We start from the raw sequence: 20,055 nt of genomic DNA on the forward strand, positions 1-20,055 counted from the left end.
CTGACAGCTCAGAGCCTGGAGCCCGCTTCAGATTCTGTGTGTGTGTGTTTCTGTTCCCTCGTCCCTCATGCTTTCTCTCTCAAAAATTAAACAGACATTTAAAAAAAATTGTTGACTTAAAAACCAAAAGTTACAAAGTAAGCCGAGAAACAGGATTAATAAAGGAAATGCCAACAGGCTGCAATTACAGAGGTGTGTCCGGGTGTCAGCACTGCCATAGCATGTAAGGCTCCAGGATGAGGTAGGACACACGACTTCTACAGCAATACTTCGCATCTGGATTAAATGCTGTATTTCAAGAACAGGACAATTTAACAATCTTGTTTGCTCTCTCCAGCTCACAAGTTTGAAAACTGAAATAATTTTTCACATCTATTTTGTTCTTCTCAACATGTATTTTCCAGGATTGTTTCATTCTGTTTTTTTTCTCCTTATATATGTTCTACAAAGTTTCCATCAATGTATATTCTCTTTCTACTTTTATTAAATTTTTTAAAATGTCTTATTTATTTTTGAGAGAGAGAGAGACCACATGAGCAGGGGAGGGTCAGAGAGAGAGGGAGACACAGAATCTGAAAAAGGCTCCAGGCTCTGAGCTAGCTGTCAGCACAGAGCCCGACGTGGGGCTTAAATCTACCAACCATGAGATCATGACCTGAGCCGAAGTCAGACGCTCAACCGACTGAGCCACCCAGGCGCCCCATTCTCTTTCTACTTTTAAAAAATCCTTACATGGCTCTATTGAAGGGGAAATGTCTAGCTTATATTAACTGAAAGACTGCTACCTTGTATCAGAAAGATAAATAAAATTTCAGCTGGTTTTAAAAAGATATAAAAGTCTCAGAAAAAAAGTTTTCTGGTTAGAAAACCACTTTTTAAAAATGTTTTACTTATTTTTGAGAGAGAGAGTGCACAAGTGAGCATGAGTGGGGGAGGGGCACTGAGTGGCAGATGACCCAAAGCAGGCTCCGCACTGAAAACAAGAGAGCCTGATGTGGGACTCAAACCACGAACTGTGAGGCCATGACCTGAGCCGAAGTTGGATGCACAACCAGCTGAGCCACCAAGTTGCCCCTGGTTAGAGAATAATCTTAATAAAAACAGTAGCTTGTGGAAGTTAGCACACAAAATAAACACTCTGGGGCGGGGGGGGGAGGGAAGTGCTGATATGTTGACTATGTAACAGGTTTTAAAAATTTCCACAATTAGATTTCTACTGAGTAGTTTTCAAAGGTGTTTCAGTCCACCTAAGTTGGCATCAAGATTTGTAAAGGAGCAATGAGATTCAAAGAATTTATTCAGCAGGTGTAACAGGAGGCCTTATAATCTGATCTCTACTAATCAAAACTGCACAGAGACATTTTATTGTACAACATGATGATTTTTGTTGTTATTAAATACACCAATTTTTTTCCTTAGAGTTAATACTCTGTAACGTAACTAGAAAATCTACCTGGGTCTGAAAGTGGTTTTTCTTTCACTAACGAAACCCTCTTAATTGCTTCTTTGCAGAATATAACAAGCTGTTTACTTTTAAGACAAACATCAACATATGAACTTCAGGATTACACACAGTTTCTCATTAAAAATGCAAAGACACATGTTATTCATATGCTAGTTTATTATTCAGAGATGATTTCATGATGAGAAATAACCAATTACAATACCAGGAAATTCACAGAACAAAATTTTGCAGAGATCTTACTGTTTTTGTATCTGATTCTAAAAAGTATGCTATTCCCATTTCCACACACTAAGCTCAGAGGCCACTTAGACTATTCCTCGGCTAATTTTCGGTTACAGTGGGAGGGAGGATGATTCCCAACGAACTTAAAATACCCAATTCACGTCCATCGTTGTGGAAAAAGAGAAGGCAGAGGAGAAGGCCGGAAGAAGTAGCAGGACAGAGAAAGCACCACATAGATTCAAGAGTTGAGAAAATTGACAGTAAAATATATGTTCTTTGGTTAGCAAAGCGAAAAGGGGGAAAGTATTGCATACATGATAGATACACACTAGCATTCTAAAGCAGGAGACAAGAATGTCAAGAGTGTATTCTTCCCCCACTGCCAGATGGAAGGGCTATTATTATAAATGAAAGGCAGCAGTAGTGGATGCCAGGCACTTTTGTTGTGTGCCAGATTCTGAAGTCCAGATGTAAGCAGGTTACCCCTGGGACAGGACAGGCTTCAGCTCCCGCAGCAGAACAGAACCGATCACCGTTTTCTCGGTGTTGATGATAAGCTGTGCTGTGGAGCCTTCCTTCAGTTCCACTGTAACTAGCATCAACGACCCACTGTGCACAGTTTTAGCTGCAAACCTGAAGGGAAAAAAAGAGAGAGAGAGCTTTTACCGTGAGGGAGGAAAAACGGAGATGGCATAAATTCAAATAGGTTTAAACCAGTTCTTTTTTCTCAATAATTTCTTACAGGTTCCCTACTGTCAAAAACCCAAAGCCAAGCATTCTTCTGAAAAAAATGAATAACCTGCCCAGCACTATGCTTACCACAAGCAGGTAATTTTAGTGCATTTTTAGAACGGAACAAAAAGGGAAGTCTATTTTACTTATTAGTTTGAGCAAGAGACTTCCGTGAATAATTCTCCATTAATATATATTTGGGAATCATTCGTTTGGTACTGAATATTCCACCATCCATAGGGTCATTTAAAATAAACCACTGCATTTTTATTTTTAGAACATGTTAAGAAAAGGTACTTTTCTCAAAGGGCTTGAAATTTTAATTCCTCATATCTGAAAATGATTATGCAAGAAGTTAGGTAATTTTATGTACGTTATAAAACTCTTACGTCTCAAAGAGTCACGCATGTTAAAATGTTCAGATTCAGTGTCTAATGCTGATAAGGACATGCAACAAAACCACGTGACAGCTAAGTACAACGCCGTACTCCCTCTTTCTACACTTTTTTACGTGCAGAACGCTAGATACTTCTTTTTCTTTTAGAATAGAGGAAACTTGAGGTCTAAGGCTCCATTACTAAATTCCAAGACATGAAGAATCTACTAATTACATGGAATTAAAAGCAAAACTAGCCTTTTAAGCACTGCAATTGACTGAAAAGCCGTTGGAGGCACAATGAACTTCTGTCAATCCTGCTAATTCATTCTGCACGCACAGTTGAGCCCCAGAGACGTGAAGGAAGAGGCCGGTACCCTCCCAGGCCTCCATTTTCCACATGGAGCATGTTCCACACATTTTTTGGGGGGGGGGAGGGCGGGGGTTTGATTGCAGGGATGACTGGAGAAAAACAAAGTTGCCGCACATGAGCTTTTGAAAACACTAACAAGTGTAGAGCAGGTCTGTGACCTGCTGTGACCCCACTTTGCAGGGCCAATCCCCTTTCCCCTTTCTGTATGACACGTGTCTGAATCTGAGCCATCTGCCTCAATTTGCGCAACATCTTCAGCCACAATGGCACCCAGTTAGCCCTGACAACAGCTCACAATACATAAAAATAAAACTGCTGAGCTGACAGCACGCTGCGGACTATTCAAGAGCAAACCAACTGGTCAGTGTCTCCTGTCTGACAATTAGCATGGGCCTTGCGCAGAGCCCACGGTGTCCTCAGGGATCTGTTTAATTACCATCAACATAAAAGAGGGAGTTTATCAGGAGACACTCAGAAAAACTTCACTCCCAACTTAATTAAAATATTAGCCACTTAAGCAGGAAGCAGATTCTCTTTAAATGAAAAGTAATTTCTTCTTTGGGTTTTCAAAAATGACATCAAGATCTCATAACACATTCGATTCTTCTTTTTGGCAACCTAGCAAGCCTTTTTTGACCTAAACAGAATCATGAAAATCAGCTTTCCAACAGTAATTAGAATAATGACTCAAAAGCAAAATGAATATGCTAATATGAAAATATTATCAACGTTTTAAAGTTGCATTTTAAACTGTAAGCTAGTGGGTAGCTGATCAAGTATGTTAGAAATCTCTGCGGTCATTTATTTGTGTATTTTCTACACACAGGGAAAGCTCCTCTCTCCAAACACACTGAAGACTTGCAAGGAATCTGCCAGAGCAGCTTTTCTACTGTGAGCAGCAAGTGTAAGTAACCGGGTGCTCTTCAGAGGTCCACACAAGACCTAAGGAAGTGTTTCCTAATTTCACCTTTCAGAGAACACCAACGTCACCAGCCCTAAAATGACCGGCCGCCTTTTCTACAGAACACCCCTTACAAGTTTATGTATTTCTTTGGTCCAAACTTTTGGGGTTCTTCTGCTTCACAGGAGAATCCTGTTTCTGGATTTCTGTTAAATCATGTCTGTATGTCTGACGAGGCGGCTCCCCTGTCCTACTCATTTATGTAACTTTTCTCGCCACAGATCTGGTCATCACCAAATTTTCACTCAACACATCTCTCCACAGAGGTCCCTATTTCTGACAGGGTTATAATTATGTAAACAATAGTCTTATTAGTCCCTTTATTTACTTAACACTTGTGCCTTGGGACTGTAGTGAAGGAGATTATGTCTGAATAAGAACACAAAAGCACTTGAATTTCAGGGTTGTACAGCCCCAAGGCGCATTTTATCTCTTTTCTATTAGAAACTTAGAGTTGATGGTATAATAATATAAACTCAGCAGAGACAAATGTCAATTTTGATGTCAGTGTGTTTACACAGATTAATGTCTCGTACATGTTTTTGAAATCCTATTACCACAAAATTCTCAATACTGTAAAGATTAGGGGCAGGAAAGAAAAGGGGCCTTTGCTTACCCTACAGCAGAAACATGCTTAGCTAATCGCCCTAGCCAGAAAATCTGCTGGCTGGTATAAAAGCTACTGCCTGTTTGCTGGGTCTCTGTGTTCTAGTGGGCACAAATGGTAGAAGCAAGGTTTTAAAGCAGGAGACTAGAAGATCAGATGTTCTGACATTCTCATTTCACAGTTCCAAAAGGATGTATTTAATTGGAACACAGCATGATTGCAACTGGTTTGTTTTGGTCCATGAAAAGCAAAGACATCCCCCCACCCCCCCAAATTTATTAATCATTTAATGCCCGAACAGGCTATGCTTCAACATACATTGAAAAGACAGTTATGGAAAGAGTACCAGTTAATAAAACACGTAGCTAGCTTTTGGATGTAAGAAACGCTGGTTATAAAGACAGCTTGGGTCAAATACTTCTATGCTAAATTTAATGGCTGACATCAGGATCTCTGTGTTTGACCTCAAACGAAGATTAATGCTGAGACAAAACTTTTTCAGAAGACATGTGAAGTTTTTCGGTCACCACAGTGATAAATGCAGCTACCATTTATTTAAGTGCTTTGTGTAGTGGGTACTTGTTTGATGCCATGAGGCAGAATGCTGTATAGACGGGGGACGTGAGGCCCCACAGAAGCTGAGACACGTGCTCGGGGGCACACAGCCAGTGAATGGCTGAGCAGAAATTTGAACCCAAATATTCTGGTTCTGGTTCATACGCATTCTCAAACATGTAAAATGTACTTTTAATATTTGTTTTTTTTTTTAATTAGTATAAACAGAAAGATTAATGTTTTTCTTATTTACCTAATAAGCATATAATCTATTATTGTTCCAAAAACTTTAAGAGGGAAGATTTTCCCCTTCAAAATGTGTAGCTGCATCTGCACTATTATGTGATTCAAAGCATCCTGACTTGGTGCTTTGTCATAACAACTTTTTAATTTCTGCCTTTAAAGATCAAAAAAAAAAAATTAAGCATCCCCTGCTTCCCACTCCCTCAAAAGAACCCCCACAAGGAAAAACAGAAAATCTTGTTGAATGGAGCTGTGACACTCCACAAGGGAGGACTTCTGGGCGGCCAACCGACCTCGAACACCAGTAACAGCACAAATGAGAACAAACAAGAGGGTGACAGTTAAAGACGTATCGCCTGTGTATGACGGGCTCCGTGTTATTAAAAGGATACCATCGAGGTATTTTTCATAGTTTTTCATTTTCATTCTACCACCAAGCACTGGCTGTTTGGTAATCAGCAACTGAGAAGGTAAAACTGTTTAGATCTATCTGTATTTCGTTTCGTTACGTGTCTTTTTGTCTATTATCTCTAGCAATTGACATTTAATCTTTGAAGCCTACAAGAACTCTTAAAATTAAAGAAAAAGACAAAATAAGCTGCCTGCAAAACCTAAATGACACCACTCTTCTAAAAAAGTTAATTTGTCTTAACTGTTGAAAGAATTAGGAAAACAACTCAGAGAACAACAAATCTGTACCAATATATTTATAATATTATTCCCTCATGCACTTAAACCACACTTTTTAAAAAAGATTTATGAGAAGCTGGCTATGGACCATAAATGTTCTTTGTCAGAAGGAAAAAAAATCCTACAACTCAACGGTTTTAACAACTGAAATGTTAACAGGACAACAGGAACTAAACAATACTTATCTGAGAGGCTTCATCAATCCCCAGGGTATTCACAAACACAAACATTTTTAAGTGGAATCATATTTGCTACACTTAATGCAACAGCTCTAAGACATGCTTTTTCTGCTCTTGGATAGTCTTCCTGGTTTCTGATTTTTCTATTCTGAGTTCAATTTTCTCGTGTTTTCTGTTCTACTGGTTACCAGAAGCTGTGACAATGACCCACTCAGGCTAAAACTTTTTTTTCCCCCCTACCCTGTACATGAAGCCTTCAATTACTGCCTGCTGAAGCAGACAGAATCCTATTAGTAAGAAAGACGATCACAAGATGCAGTGCCCTGCCCTAGCTGTATAAAAATAATTAGTCCAAAGTTGACAAATGTGTAATGAAGTCGCACAATGATTATATGTAAGAAATACTGGTTTGAATAAGCCTCCTAACATCAAATACCAAAGCATCATGATTTGGAGCATTATTTTCCAAAGAATTTAAAATGATAAAAACCCTTATTACTTTGAGTAAATACACATTTTAAACAGACCATTTGTAAGCTGGAAAAAAATTCCATTTTCTTGACTATAAAATAGTATTTTAAAGTTAAGCCTGTTACACAATTGAACTAATATTGAGGACAAGAAAAATTTACATGATTCAAGTTTAGAGAATTTATCCAAAGCAATGTGTTTCCCCCTATTATTTTTAAAAAATCAGCCAGCAATATTGTAGTGTTTTCCTTTAACATTCTGATGAGAAGAATTAAAACAAAAATATAAGCTACCATCATAATTAAGACTCTCTATATTCTGTTCGAATCTTTAAACATGGTATAAAAAACGATTCTCCATATTATCTTGTCATTGACACATTCTCTTTCTTTATAAAGAGAAGCTAAATAAATCTAAGTGCACTTTCTCAAAGAAGACATGAAATATCCCAGTTATTCCAAAGCATTTGGTTTGTTTGTTTGGTGGGGGGTGGTAATGGGATGGGCCTTAACCGAAAACCAAATAATGAAACAAATAAATTCTTACCCCATTCTCTTTGATTCCTTATAAAATTGCCAACCCAGAAGGAAAACCATCAAGAATACCTCATTTCTACATGAAAACAGTTATATATTCCAATTAGTAAAACTGTTGCATTGCAGAATATTACCTCACAAATGGCAGAATTAAATAAAACTTAAATAAAGAATGTTTTAAAGCAAAATCAGCGATGTAGTTTGGTTATTTCTGAAATATCCAAATATGTGTTCCGTGTAAAAATTAACTGAGGTCCACATTTGTTTTTCAGTGAAATGCTGTTCACAGAGCCTTCAGAGATCAAAGCAGCAGATAAAAAAGCAGTGCTGCCCTCTAGTGGACAATCACTGACCTGAGAAAGAACTCTGATGTGTAAATAGGTTCCACAAATCTTTAGTCCTGTTTGAGATTCCAAATTTGTCATACAGTAGAAAAGACCAAAGCCTGATATCTTTATACTAACAACTCTTTACAAAACATTTTAAGACAGGTTAAGTCTGGTTACTATACTATTAGATATTATAAAATTAGGGCACGAAGACATGGTTTTCTATTATGGCCCTTTAAAATTACCTGGTATTTAAATATTCCACAGTTACGAGGGAAAAAGAAATAAAACAACAAAAATAATAATCCAAAGATTGAGCAATCTAATAAGAACAGGAGAAAAGGGAGTATCAAAGACCCCCACCAAGAAGTGACTATGCCATTCATGCTTGTAACCCTAAGAAAATTTATCACGAGTCTTCAAAAAACATTGAGTGAAGGAGTGGCACAATAAAGACATTTTATGATGGAAACGGTAGTATATACCAGTATTTTTCTTATTAATTACCATTAAACATATATGTGATAATGGTGATTCAGTGGATGAGTTGAAGGCCTAGAAATGAAACAAATTGTTCTTTACATGAACTTCAATTAAATAATAAGAGTTTTGATTTTCAACCAGAAACAAATAAACTGTGTTTAAACATGCTGGCAAATTAAAAAGTTGACTGCCAGGTTGCCATGGATACACTGTTCCAATCACAGCACCAGACTTTCCTACTGGTTAAGACCTCAGAAACCATAGTAAGACAACATCATTTTACTAAGACTGTAATTATTCACAAGTTGTATGTTGTTCAAAACTTGCAAGTTAAAAAAAGTGACAGAGTAAACAAGATCCAAACATAGATTAAGATCTATGGGGTGGGAGGAGGACTGTAAGTACTAAATACAAGTGGGGGCACCTGGGTGGCTCAGTCGGTTAAGCGTCTGACTTTGGCTCAGGTCATGATCTCATGCTTCGTGGGTTTGAGCCCCGCGTTGGGCTCTGTGCTGAGAGTCTATTTCCGGTTCTGTGTCTCCCTCCCTCTCTGACCCTCCCCTGTTCATGCTGTCTCTCTCTCTCTCAGAAATAAATAAAACATAAACAAAAAAAATTAAAAAAAATTTTTTTAAAAAGTACTAAATACAAGTTAATGAAAACTGTTCTAAGGTCTTATTGAATAAGCTACAAACTAAAACAGAATCATGGCAGACACAAGGCTGTTTTCACTCAAATTATCACATCCTCCCCCTCGCAGGGTCAATTTATTGTTCGTGAAAGGGCAAAATGAGTAGTCAGTCTGACAGCTCTTTTGAACACCACCGTTACTGAACGTCAGAAGTCTGGAAACTGGGTTAAAATGTGAAATGGCTGAGGCTGCTGAAAGACAAACTTTTCCTTGTGGTCTAGGACTGTTACACAGACAGGGCTGTAATACACTGATATAATCAACAATATACTCTTGCTGGGGCACAATGGCATAGCTGTAAGAAAAAACATAAAATATCTTGTCTATTAGAATCCCTTAATAACTAATCTGTAAAAAGGAAATGCATAAACATAGGAAAAATTCACTTTAAAATGTATCGTGTGGCTGTCATTAACTCTTGATAATTCAAGGAAGTCTTAAACTGTACACTATGAAACAATGTTGGCTTCATAACTGCTTGGACTACTGGCTAAAATGCAGATTCCTGGGCTGTACCAAATTTGAGTCCCTGGGTGTGGGTCTCAGGAATCTGAATTTTATACAAACCTCCCACAGAATTCTTTTTTTTTTCCTTTCAGTTTATTGTCAAGTTGTTTTCCATGTAACACCCAGTGCTTTTCCCAACAAGTGCCCTCCTCCATGCCCATCACCACCCTGCACCCCCACAAAATTCTTTTGTAAAGAAAAACCTTAAAGACTGTGGAGCTATAAATTTTTAGCTTTCTGCTTTTTTGTCACACTGTACATTAGTACCTTTATCAAAGAACAAGCAATGTAATTAAAGCAAACACACGTCAGTTTCTACAGTTTGAATACAAACCTGTCATAAACCCTTACTTGACTTCTTTTTCAGAAGAACATAAGAAATTTTTTCTGGCCCTGAATATAACTAGGATTCCCACTGCTAGTCTCTCTAATTCTCCTCCCCTAAACACATGAAATATTGACATTTTCCCTTTGTAGTCCATTCATACACTGGCTTACTACTATTCATTCTGCTCTTTGTATATTTCATTTATGTACTAGTTTATTAGTAGTGTCTTAAACAATATGTTTTAAGACTTTTACAATGCATAGAATCTCACATATTTTAATCTGAATATTTAAAACAGGACATGAAGATATTCAACTCTATATTTAACAAATGCTTTTTGAAGATTTTTAAAAATCACATTTCTGTATTACCCCTTATCTGGAAAATAGCAGATTTGACCATAACTCTGTAGATCTCAATGGGATGATTTTTGTTGTCAAAGAGCAGCCTTTTCAATCACCAAGTGCCAGAGAAATGAAAACAAAGATAACTGAGTCTTTCAATAGTATAACTGGTTGGCTTTCTGATACTATTGCTCATTTAGAAAATGAAAAATACATGTTATATAATCTAACAGTAGATATACTTTCTCATTGATCTTGAAAAGTAGTTAATTATATAAGAAATGTTCCAGGTTTTTGAAATGAATTCCATAAAACCTATGTTCCTTTAATTGGCTTTTTCTTAATGGAAGCCATTTTATGTTGACATGTAGGAACCATATCCTACTATGTATTCAATTAAAATTTCTACTTTACACTATTACACACTTCTGAATATTAATGAAGGTTCCCCTTTTTCTTATATATGTCTTATATTAAGTATTTTTTAACTTGGCATTTAACGTAAAAACTATTCAAATTTTAAGAGTAGTGGGAATAAATTATTCTAAAATGCTTTTCATACTTTTTAAAAAAAATCAATCGTAAATCCATTACCATTAGTAAATACAAGAACGGCTTTGGTCCTACTCTTCATTAACTCAAAAAAGCAACCATCACAGAATAAAGGGGTTACTCAAAAATCTCACAGGGATTTCAATTTTATTAATAATTAAGTAATATATAAGTTTAGATATATAAACTCATTAATTCCACAGGATAATAGGATACTGAGCACTACAGTTAAAAACATGAACACAACTCATAAAGAGGTAAACTGTCAATTTCTGTTATTATAATATAAACAGTAATTGCTATTTCATTTTAAATGACATTAAGAAAGGTACTGGTACTGATTTTACTAACAATTGTTCATTTTTGTTTTGTTACTGGGTATAAAAGAATGGCAAAAAATGTTACATGTGCAGGATGATAATTTTTAACAATTACTGTATGAAAAATACAAGTAACTCTAGGTATTTATTATTTCTAAAATTTAGAACATTAATATAGCCATACTTTAACTATAAGAGCAAATGCAAAACAATTTCAATTATATATGAGACTTGTGAGGCGAATTAAAACAGAACAATCTCATCTTAATTAGGTATAGGCATTTAAAAAATTTTTGACCCTATAGTAACCTGGGCTCCTCCCTCAAGTTACAGAGCCAAACACCAGGCTGATCATAGAGCTGGATCAGAAAAGTGTCACGACATCGTGGATGTGTGTAAGGACCATGAACATGAAGTTTGAGTGCAATCTCCACATCGCAAAGCCAGATATAAATGGTTCTTTGTGTATCTCCCCTGCATTAGTACAGATAATTGCCAATTGCCTATAATTTAATCACCTGAACAGGCACTAAGTTCCAAACTACCAAGATAAGTCACAGGCAAACTATGCTTTAACAAAAATTACACAACTGTGTTAAGTGTTTTTCTTAGTCTGCTTCCCAGTAGGAAAGAAGCTTTTATATTAGTTGGCTTTCAGAAGGCAATTTGGCTGTTTTCTTCTAAGAAACAAAAATCTGGAAACCTGCCATAGCTTTCAGAAAACTTAACCCACATACAAAACAAAACAAAAAAGAAACCAGAAGTTCCAACATAAATAAGGGTTACCGTATGTCTCTTTAAATATTATAAAAGAACTATTAGAACAAGACTGAAGGTTTGCTGGATACTAGATGTGTCAGAATCATAATTTTATACTGCATAAGCTAAAAGTTATAGTCGATGCATGATATTATGCTGTTTCAGTAATTTCAGTAATTCAAAGGATCCATAAATAAAACAGAGCAACTTCTGCTAAAGAAAATCACTCAGAAGAAAATTACTTAAAGCAGAAAACAACTGGAGCACCTGGATGGCTCAGTAGGTCAAGTGTCTGACTGTGGTTAAGGTCACGATCTCATAGTTGGTGAGTTAGAGCCCCATGTCCAGTTCTGTGCTGACAGCTCACAGCCTGGAGCCTGTGTCAGATTCTGGGTCGCCCTCACTCTCTGCCCCTCCCCTGCTCATGCTCAATCTCTCTCAAAAATAAACAAACACTAAAAAAAAAATAAAGCAGAAAACAATTAAAACAGGAAAACTCAGAACCAAAATATTTTCATTGAAAAGGCTTCTGTTGAGTTTTCTCCATACTGAACAGCATTCACTGTTAAGTTGTATTTGCATGGTGGTACCAGTATGATGACCTAAAGTACATTTTAGTATTTTATCACCACCCTATGTGAGATAGATAGGGCTTGGCAGAAATTAAGAAATGGAAGCATCAGAACTCTTAAAGAACTTGATTAAGGACCTTTCTCTAAAAACAAAACAAAACCAGGGCACCTGGGTGGTTCAGTGGTTTAAGTGTTGGACTTCGGCTCAGGTCATGATCTTGTGGTTCAAGAGTTCAAGCCCTTGTGTCCAGCTCCATGCTGACAGCTCAGAGCTTCGAGCCTGCTTTGGATTCTACGTCTCCCTCTCTCTACCCCCTCCCCGACCCACCCCTCATACTCTGTCTTTCTCTCTCAAAAATAAATAACATTTAAAAAATTACCAAAAAAATAAAAAAAACCCAAAAAATAGGGTAAATTTGTTCTTTTTAAAAAATTTTTTATTTTCAAAATAAAAGACAGAGAGAGACAGAGTGAACAAGGGAGTGTCAGAGAGAGAGGGAGATACAGAATCCAAAGACAGGCTCCAGGCTCTGAGCTAGCTGTCAGCACAGAGCCCGATGCAGGACTTGAACCCACAAACCGTGAGATCATGACCTGAGCTGAAGTCGGACGCTTAGCCGACTGAGCCACCCAGGTGTCCCTAAATTTGTTTTTTGACCAGCACATGCAGTCTTCACTCTATCACAATTAGTAGATGAAACAGGCAACTTCGAATGATGGCAGATCAAAACTTGAACTCAGCTCTTCTGAAGTCAAGAACCAATGTTCTCCACAGATAACACAGTTATCTAATAAATCTCAACTTTGCTGTGCCACTCCTTTCCAAAGAGATAAAGATCTTAAAGTCCACAAGGAGAAGTTATAACTTGCCCCAGATTACCAAGCCCTATAATGGCAGAGAGAAGCCTAAAACCCAAATCAACTGTAGCACTCTGTATGGAGTCTCTCTTACCCCTGCACTAACTTAAAATTTTTTTAAAAAGATTTTAAGTAATCTCTATATCCAACATGGGGCTAGAATTTATAACCCTGAGACCGAGAGTTGCATGCTCTACTGGCTGAGCCAGTCAGGCTCCCCTAGAAAAAATGTTTTTAAGACCCAAAGGCATTCTCTTTGATTTTAAATTTATTTTCTAAATAGATATATAAAGGGGAAAGTATGAGACTGGCAACAGAATGGCAGAGGAATTAAAGATGAATTAAATGAATTCCTTTAAGCTAACAGAGGAGTAAGTAACAACTGCAGGTTTAAGGGGATCATTATAATCTTTAATTCAAGCCACTGCACACATAAGATCACAAGGAGGGCAACCATATTAATCACATTCTCTGCTACCTTTAAGGACAAATGACTTGGATGTCATGCTTTAGATGCTCGGAGGTGAAGATATTCCTGGTCTAAGAAACAGAAGCTGCATTTGACCCTATGGTTGTTGTGGTGGTGTTTTTTTTTTTTTTTTTTTTTTTTTAAGCAGCTCCTTATTACTGGAATCAGCCTTAAGGGACTGCTGTAAAAGGGAACTATGAACACAGGATCCAAATTTCCTTTATTTCAAGTAAATAAGGACAACTCCACTGCTTTGTAAAACAGGTCTTCCTGGAAATCCACTGAATCGGGTGAAATAGGATAGAGTTTCAACCATATCTTACAGAAGGTACCTTTGCAAATCACCAAACTATTACAAAATGCAAGTACGCTGACTATATCTTGCAGGACAGTATAGACGAGTGTACTAAGGACTGCATGAAAGAGGGAAGAGCCTTAACACAAACCAACAATCAAATATCTTATCAGAAACAATGGGAGAGGGTGACTGGCTGGCTCAGTGAGTAGAGCATGTGACTCTTGATCTCAGGGTTGTAAGTTTGAACCACACAATGGGTGTAGAGATTACTTAAATAAAATCTTAAAAATAAAAAGAAACAAAGAGAGGGGATTAAATATATATTTATGGACTTTTATTTTCAAGGAAAACCATGAACTTAAAATTAAATATTTATATGTGTCTATTATACATATATATACAAGTTATCTCCACATCACATATTGGTGAACCTACCTGTGTATGTGATCTTGGCCAGAAGGGACTACACCTACATTGGCTACATTTACAACATTTTGAAGGATCACAGAGGGAGTGAAATTCTGGGGTGCAGCAATGATTACAGTAGAAGTTTCATTCATTCCTGTTAGCATTCCTGTAAGAGCAAAAGAAGGCTCCCTTTTACTTATGAAAATTACATTAAAACAATTTCAAGCCCATTGCCAAAATGTAAAGACTTAAAATACCCACTTCAGAATATAGTTTTAAAGATAATCACAGAATTAAAATAAATGCAAATGTTATAAAAAATTTTTAATCCTTACTGTGTAGGAAAGCATGTACAAATGTAGTGGAACATCACCCTTAATAAATGTGATTTTCAACACTCTAAGATAAAAATGCAGAATCACAAAGATTCTATTCAGTTTCAGTCTCTTTAAAATATACTCAATTAATCTGGACTATGTCAACTATTTAAGCTTTTACTTTTTAAGAATTTTTATTCTTCTCCTTTTCATTCAGAGATCTCTCTTGCCAAATGTTGCCTGAGTACAAATCAAAGTGAGTCTGGAATAACTAGCAACATTACCTGACGAATGGCCTCAACTGATGGATCAAAGTTATCTCAGCAGTGACTGCAAGTCACTGAACAGTTATGTGGTTGTAAAAAATGCACACGTATCTAAGCAGCTATACTTAGCGATAATAGTATTTGCCCAGTGAATGGAACTATAGAGTTAATTAAAAAACACCAATTGAAATTTCTGAAGCATAGCGTTTGAAAACAAAGGGAAAAATGTGAAAGGAAAACCTTAAATTCTAGAGACATTTTAAATCAGTATTTAAGAAAAAAAAATAAAAGTAAGCAAGATCAGGAACAAAAACCCTAATACAGAGTTAACATACGACCTGCCATTAATATCAGAATCTCATGTAAAAATGTTCAGTAAACAAATTCAGTAACATACCAAACACTTGGAACAAATAATGAAATTAAGTACCTAGGTTAAAAAAAAACCCCAAAATAATTATAATAAATGCCACCGATTTGGACCTGTGATGTGAGCCATCGACACCTAATGGTATCTGGTAAAAACAATAATCTTTTGAGACATTTGGTATGTGCACAATAGTTCACAAAATTTATGAAAATAGCGAAACTTGATTTTATGTTTTCAAAAGGCCCTGAATATTCAGGGCTATGTATTTAATTCACTAATTTATTGCAAATGCAACCTGAAATTTACAAGATCCCCTATGATTAGCAGCATGAAGACACAAGAGCCTAATACTGTAAAATGACTTCTCTAAGCTTTTAACAAAGAGCAGTTTTTACTAACCACTTTCAAACTCAGGGACACTATGTTCTGTCTTAGACTGTTTAACTTTAATATTAGGCAAAAGCTTTAAAAACTACACAAGCAGTCAAACACTGCTTTTAAGTAAAGCACAGCGGCTGCTGACATAACACTGCTGAGAGATGTGTGTACTCATTTAGGATTTAAACCTTCTCCATTAAGCTCTATTGAAGAGCAACTGCTGAATAAATGAATGCAACTATGTTTATGTTAAAAGCCTGTTTCCCGCAGCATGTAATTAAAGGAAATGTTGTACAAAGCCAGTACTTTTGTCAAGCTCCTGTAAATGGAAAGATGGATAGCACTCAGAGAAGTGAATGCATTGCTTCATATTTAACCTTAACACTCTTGTCATTAATGGTTTGTCTAACTTGGTCTATAAAAGACAAGGTACTGCTCCATTGAAGTAAAATTTAAAAAATCAACTAAACCATGCTTTTCAGAACAGAAGATTCATTATCGTCAGCTAATGTATTGGCATAAAGCAAAGTAACATCCTATCAAGTAAGGCACACATTCAATCTGCCTTCCCACCCCCCTTTATTTTTAACTCATGCTGTTTTATTGTTATAGGCAATTTGTACCACTCAGCATGACAGTGTAAACTGAATCAAGATTAATTTACATGCAAAAGAACACTTAGGAGAGCAGCATGGTAAGCAAATGTATTGTCTCGATTGCTGAGGTGGAAAAAGAACCTGGAAAGAAAAAAAGGTGCTCTAATTAAGGGGCATCAAATATGATTGCTTGTGGTAGTTAAGGGCCAGAAAATAGTAAATGTCTGACCATTTAAAGAATTAGCATCTTGCTAGCTAGGAAACCATAAGATGGATGCATAAATCATAATAAAATTAAGTAAACATTCTAGGTTTCTTAAACCGGAGATTTTTCTAAATGAAAATATATCAGGTATTCTCAAATTACCGAGAAAGAAAAATATGCCAAGGTATCATTAAAAGTTTCTCCCCTAAAAAACAGACATTAGATACCATATAGCCTGCTCGTACATAACAAAGTTGAAGTTACCAGGAAAATATTTTAAAATTGCCAGACTATAGAATTCGTTGTTCCATTAGAATTTATCTAAATTTTTGAGAGGCAGTGGACAGAGTACTTAATTTAGGGTAATCAGCTGTCATTAACTGCTAAAATGTAGACCACAGAATATAAGAAAGCAGAAGTAAAATTAAAATTTTTTCCTAAGTTTTAGATTTCCAATTTAATTCATAAGAAGAAAACGAGTGAAAGGAGGCAGTTTGGAATAAATAGCCAGCTTACATCTCTTATAATTAAAACTGCTTCAAGAAACCAAATTTTTAAGAGAGGCTCTCATGTTGTTTACAGTACTGAAATCATCCCACAGCTAGATTATAAACTGCAATGCTCAAAACTCATAGCAATGAAAAGAAATTCTGCTTCTGGTTTAGAGTTCCTAATATGAATACTATAAAAAAGTCTCATATATAGGGTGAACCATTCTTTCCTTCAGCACTTTGACTACCAACCTGATAAACATGCACATTTAGCCATGGAACTCTAAATGCAACAACTGAGGAAAAATGAGAGATCAGGCATCATATCAGAAATAAAAACTTTTCATTAAAAAAACATTAATCTACTATGTACAATCTGTTAGAAGTGTTCTTATTTAATGCTGTACAAACTTTTAAATTATATACGCCTTTAGTATAAAAATAGAAATGCTTTTTATTTATAATTTTTCTGGTGAAACCCTAATTATTGCATTTAATGCACTTCTTGAGTCTTAAAATATATGCCCTGTGAAATGAGATATTAAGTATCTAAGTTCATTATTTAAATTAGAAAAATTACATGATGTAATGTAAGCATGTGTAATGAAACACACAGGTACTTAAATTTACTGGTATTTTGCCATCCAGAAGTTTGCACTGATAAAATGTGAGGAAATGGATGTTTATTCTGACTGAAGATTTTTCAGGTAGGGAGTCCTTTCTAGGTATCATTTGTTGAAATAAGCTAAGGTCTTCCTAGAGGAGTATAAAAAACAAGTACATGTGTAAAGTTGAGAATTGAGACCTCGATTACCAAACCAGCTGAAATCTCTAACTAAAAAGATACTATTGAAAAGACTCTTTAAAGCTGTGGTAAATTTGCCAGCATCAAGTCCCATATCAAAGAATGAATTCAGGAAGACAGAAAGAATGATACAGAAATGCCAAGAGACTTACAAGGATTTACAAATACTTCATATAAACAAATTTTCAAATAGCTTTATTCAGAGTAGCCTTTCTGCTCTATTAAACATAGCAAACAGCTGCCAGATTTATTCAGACAAATAATCAACAACCATAGAAGTAAAATGGCAGAAGAAAAAGGAATTTTGGCAACAGGTCCACAGAGGACCACAGCTGTTCTCCACGAGCACCTCTCTCACGCGCTTACTGTTCTGTATGGCTAGTCAGGGAAAAATCCCTCGGTCACAGCAGAGCAAAGAACACTTCATCGAAATAGCAAGTATTCTAAACCAAAGCTGAGGGACAGAAAAGGCATATGATAATCGGCTGCTTTAGATATACTTTAGCTGCACTTTTCAATAAAGAATACCCCCTTAACAGTAGAGGTGCCAAAGCCTTATTCAGTCACTTGTGTGCCACTCACCTGGGTCTGCTGGGCGGGTGTAAAGCAGAGAGGCAGGCTTTAGCCAGCAAAGGGTAAGAATAGCAAATGTAAGCATCAATTTGTCAGCAGAAAAATAAAATCATAAAATCACAAAGGTGTTTTTCTACTACAGCAATAATCAACTTCCAAGATTAGCAAATGCAAACAGGGATTTAGTCATTCTTTTTTATCATTTAAAAATAAGGCAGAAAATTAAGGGTTAGTATTAATTTACAGTCTTGTATGAGATTTTCTTTGTGAGATTCTTTTACAACCGGTTTTTTGAACACCATGGACAGCAACGGCTTACAGGAAAGAAAAATCTTTGGCACTGTAATGACAGAGTGCCAGGAAGCATGTGTTTCTCCTTAGGTATAGATATTTGTATGTGTCCAGTACTTTCTGGAAGCATGACAGATAGGATTTAACGACCTCAAAATGCAGGAATCTTTGTATGATAACCCCTTTAGAGAGAAAACCAGTCTACTTTCACAAAAACTTTACCACTATGTGACTATACCACTTACATATGCCCTAGTTCTGTATTATCTTTAATTAAACACACAAACTCATAGTTATTTCCCTTTATTCATACAAGAAAATAAAATATATTTTTATTACTAGGAATGCTGGACTCTGGGGCAAGCACAACATATTAATACTTTCATCCTGCAGAAAATATTTTCTTCTTAAGTCCATATTTTAAAATATTTCAGCTCTGATACGGGCTCACATCATAGCATTTCTTTACTACAGAATCAGGTCAGAAGAAAATGGAGGTATTTTAATGCTATAATTTTGAAGGGTGAGGCACTCCCAAGTGGCAGGGAAAAATAAATCAGTGAGACATGAAAAACAGTTCTATAGTGAAAGAAAATACAGAGGCATAACATGTAGAGGGGTAGAACTTCAGTAAGTCTCAAATCCCTCACATTTTCCCTAACACAAAACACAAAAGCACATCATTAGGTTGACAAATCTACAACTCCTAGAAACGAAAAGTTAATTAAGAATCAATTTATTATTTTAAAGACATATTAATCAATTTTCAAGTATGCCAGGGATATAGACAAACATATAGTTTCAAGGTTATTTTGTAGAAGCAAAGGATTAGCAAAAACTGGAGGATTATGCACTGATATCTGTTAATGGCTACGTGTATGTGGTAATTTATTTTAGAGACCGGCCAGAAGAATGAGCACATATTATTTGGGATGTCAATTTCTAGTAAACTGTAGTAATCTCTCACCTTGCTCTTTCTTAAAATCTTTCTCTGACATGGCCACAGGTAAAAGCAGCTCTCCAACAGGTGGCTGAATATTAACATTGAAGCAATCGTCCTTGGTACTAAGAGAAAAACACATCAAAGCTGACCAAATGCTTAATAAATAAACATTCTCCTTAATACTATGCAGTTAAATAGATGTAATTAAAGCATATGCCATCATATAAAGTATAAGATCTTCTTGGCACAGCTAAAAATGTCTCAACATTATTTTCAGAGAGATACATCTGTTACCTCAATTAGAAAACACATTTTTTTAAACAAAAATATGCAGTTATCATAAATACATCCTTTAATATTGATCTTTTAAAAACAGGTGAGCACCAAGGGCACACATACCCACTACCAGAGGAACACTTCATGCAACTTATAGAGTAGAGAAGTAATATTTTCTCTTTACTTTGCATGCTTAAAGTGTACAAAACAGAGTGC

General features: G+C 36.0%; 1 protein-coding gene across 1 annotated transcript; it reads right to left on the reverse strand.

Annotated features, from left to right (window-relative positions):
* Positions 1-1,603: 1,603 nt before the first annotated feature.
* LOC120240718 (AP-3 complex subunit beta-1-like) lies at positions 1,604-19,685 on the reverse strand (the record flags this gene model as incomplete). The annotated part of the gene is made up of 3 exons (XM_039245538.1): positions 1,604-2,320; positions 14,356-14,494; positions 19,588-19,685. Coding segments are annotated over 3 exons (391 nt in total), but the record flags the coding sequence as incomplete, so codon positions are not given.
* Positions 19,686-20,055: the final 370 nt, after the last annotated feature.

Source organism: Hyaena hyaena, unplaced genomic scaffold, assembly GCF_003009895.1.
Source record: "Hyaena hyaena isolate Hyena2069 unplaced genomic scaffold, ASM300989v1 scaffold_260, whole genome shotgun sequence".
In the NCBI taxonomy this organism is placed as follows: Eukaryota; Metazoa; Chordata; class Mammalia; order Carnivora; family Hyaenidae; genus Hyaena; species Hyaena hyaena.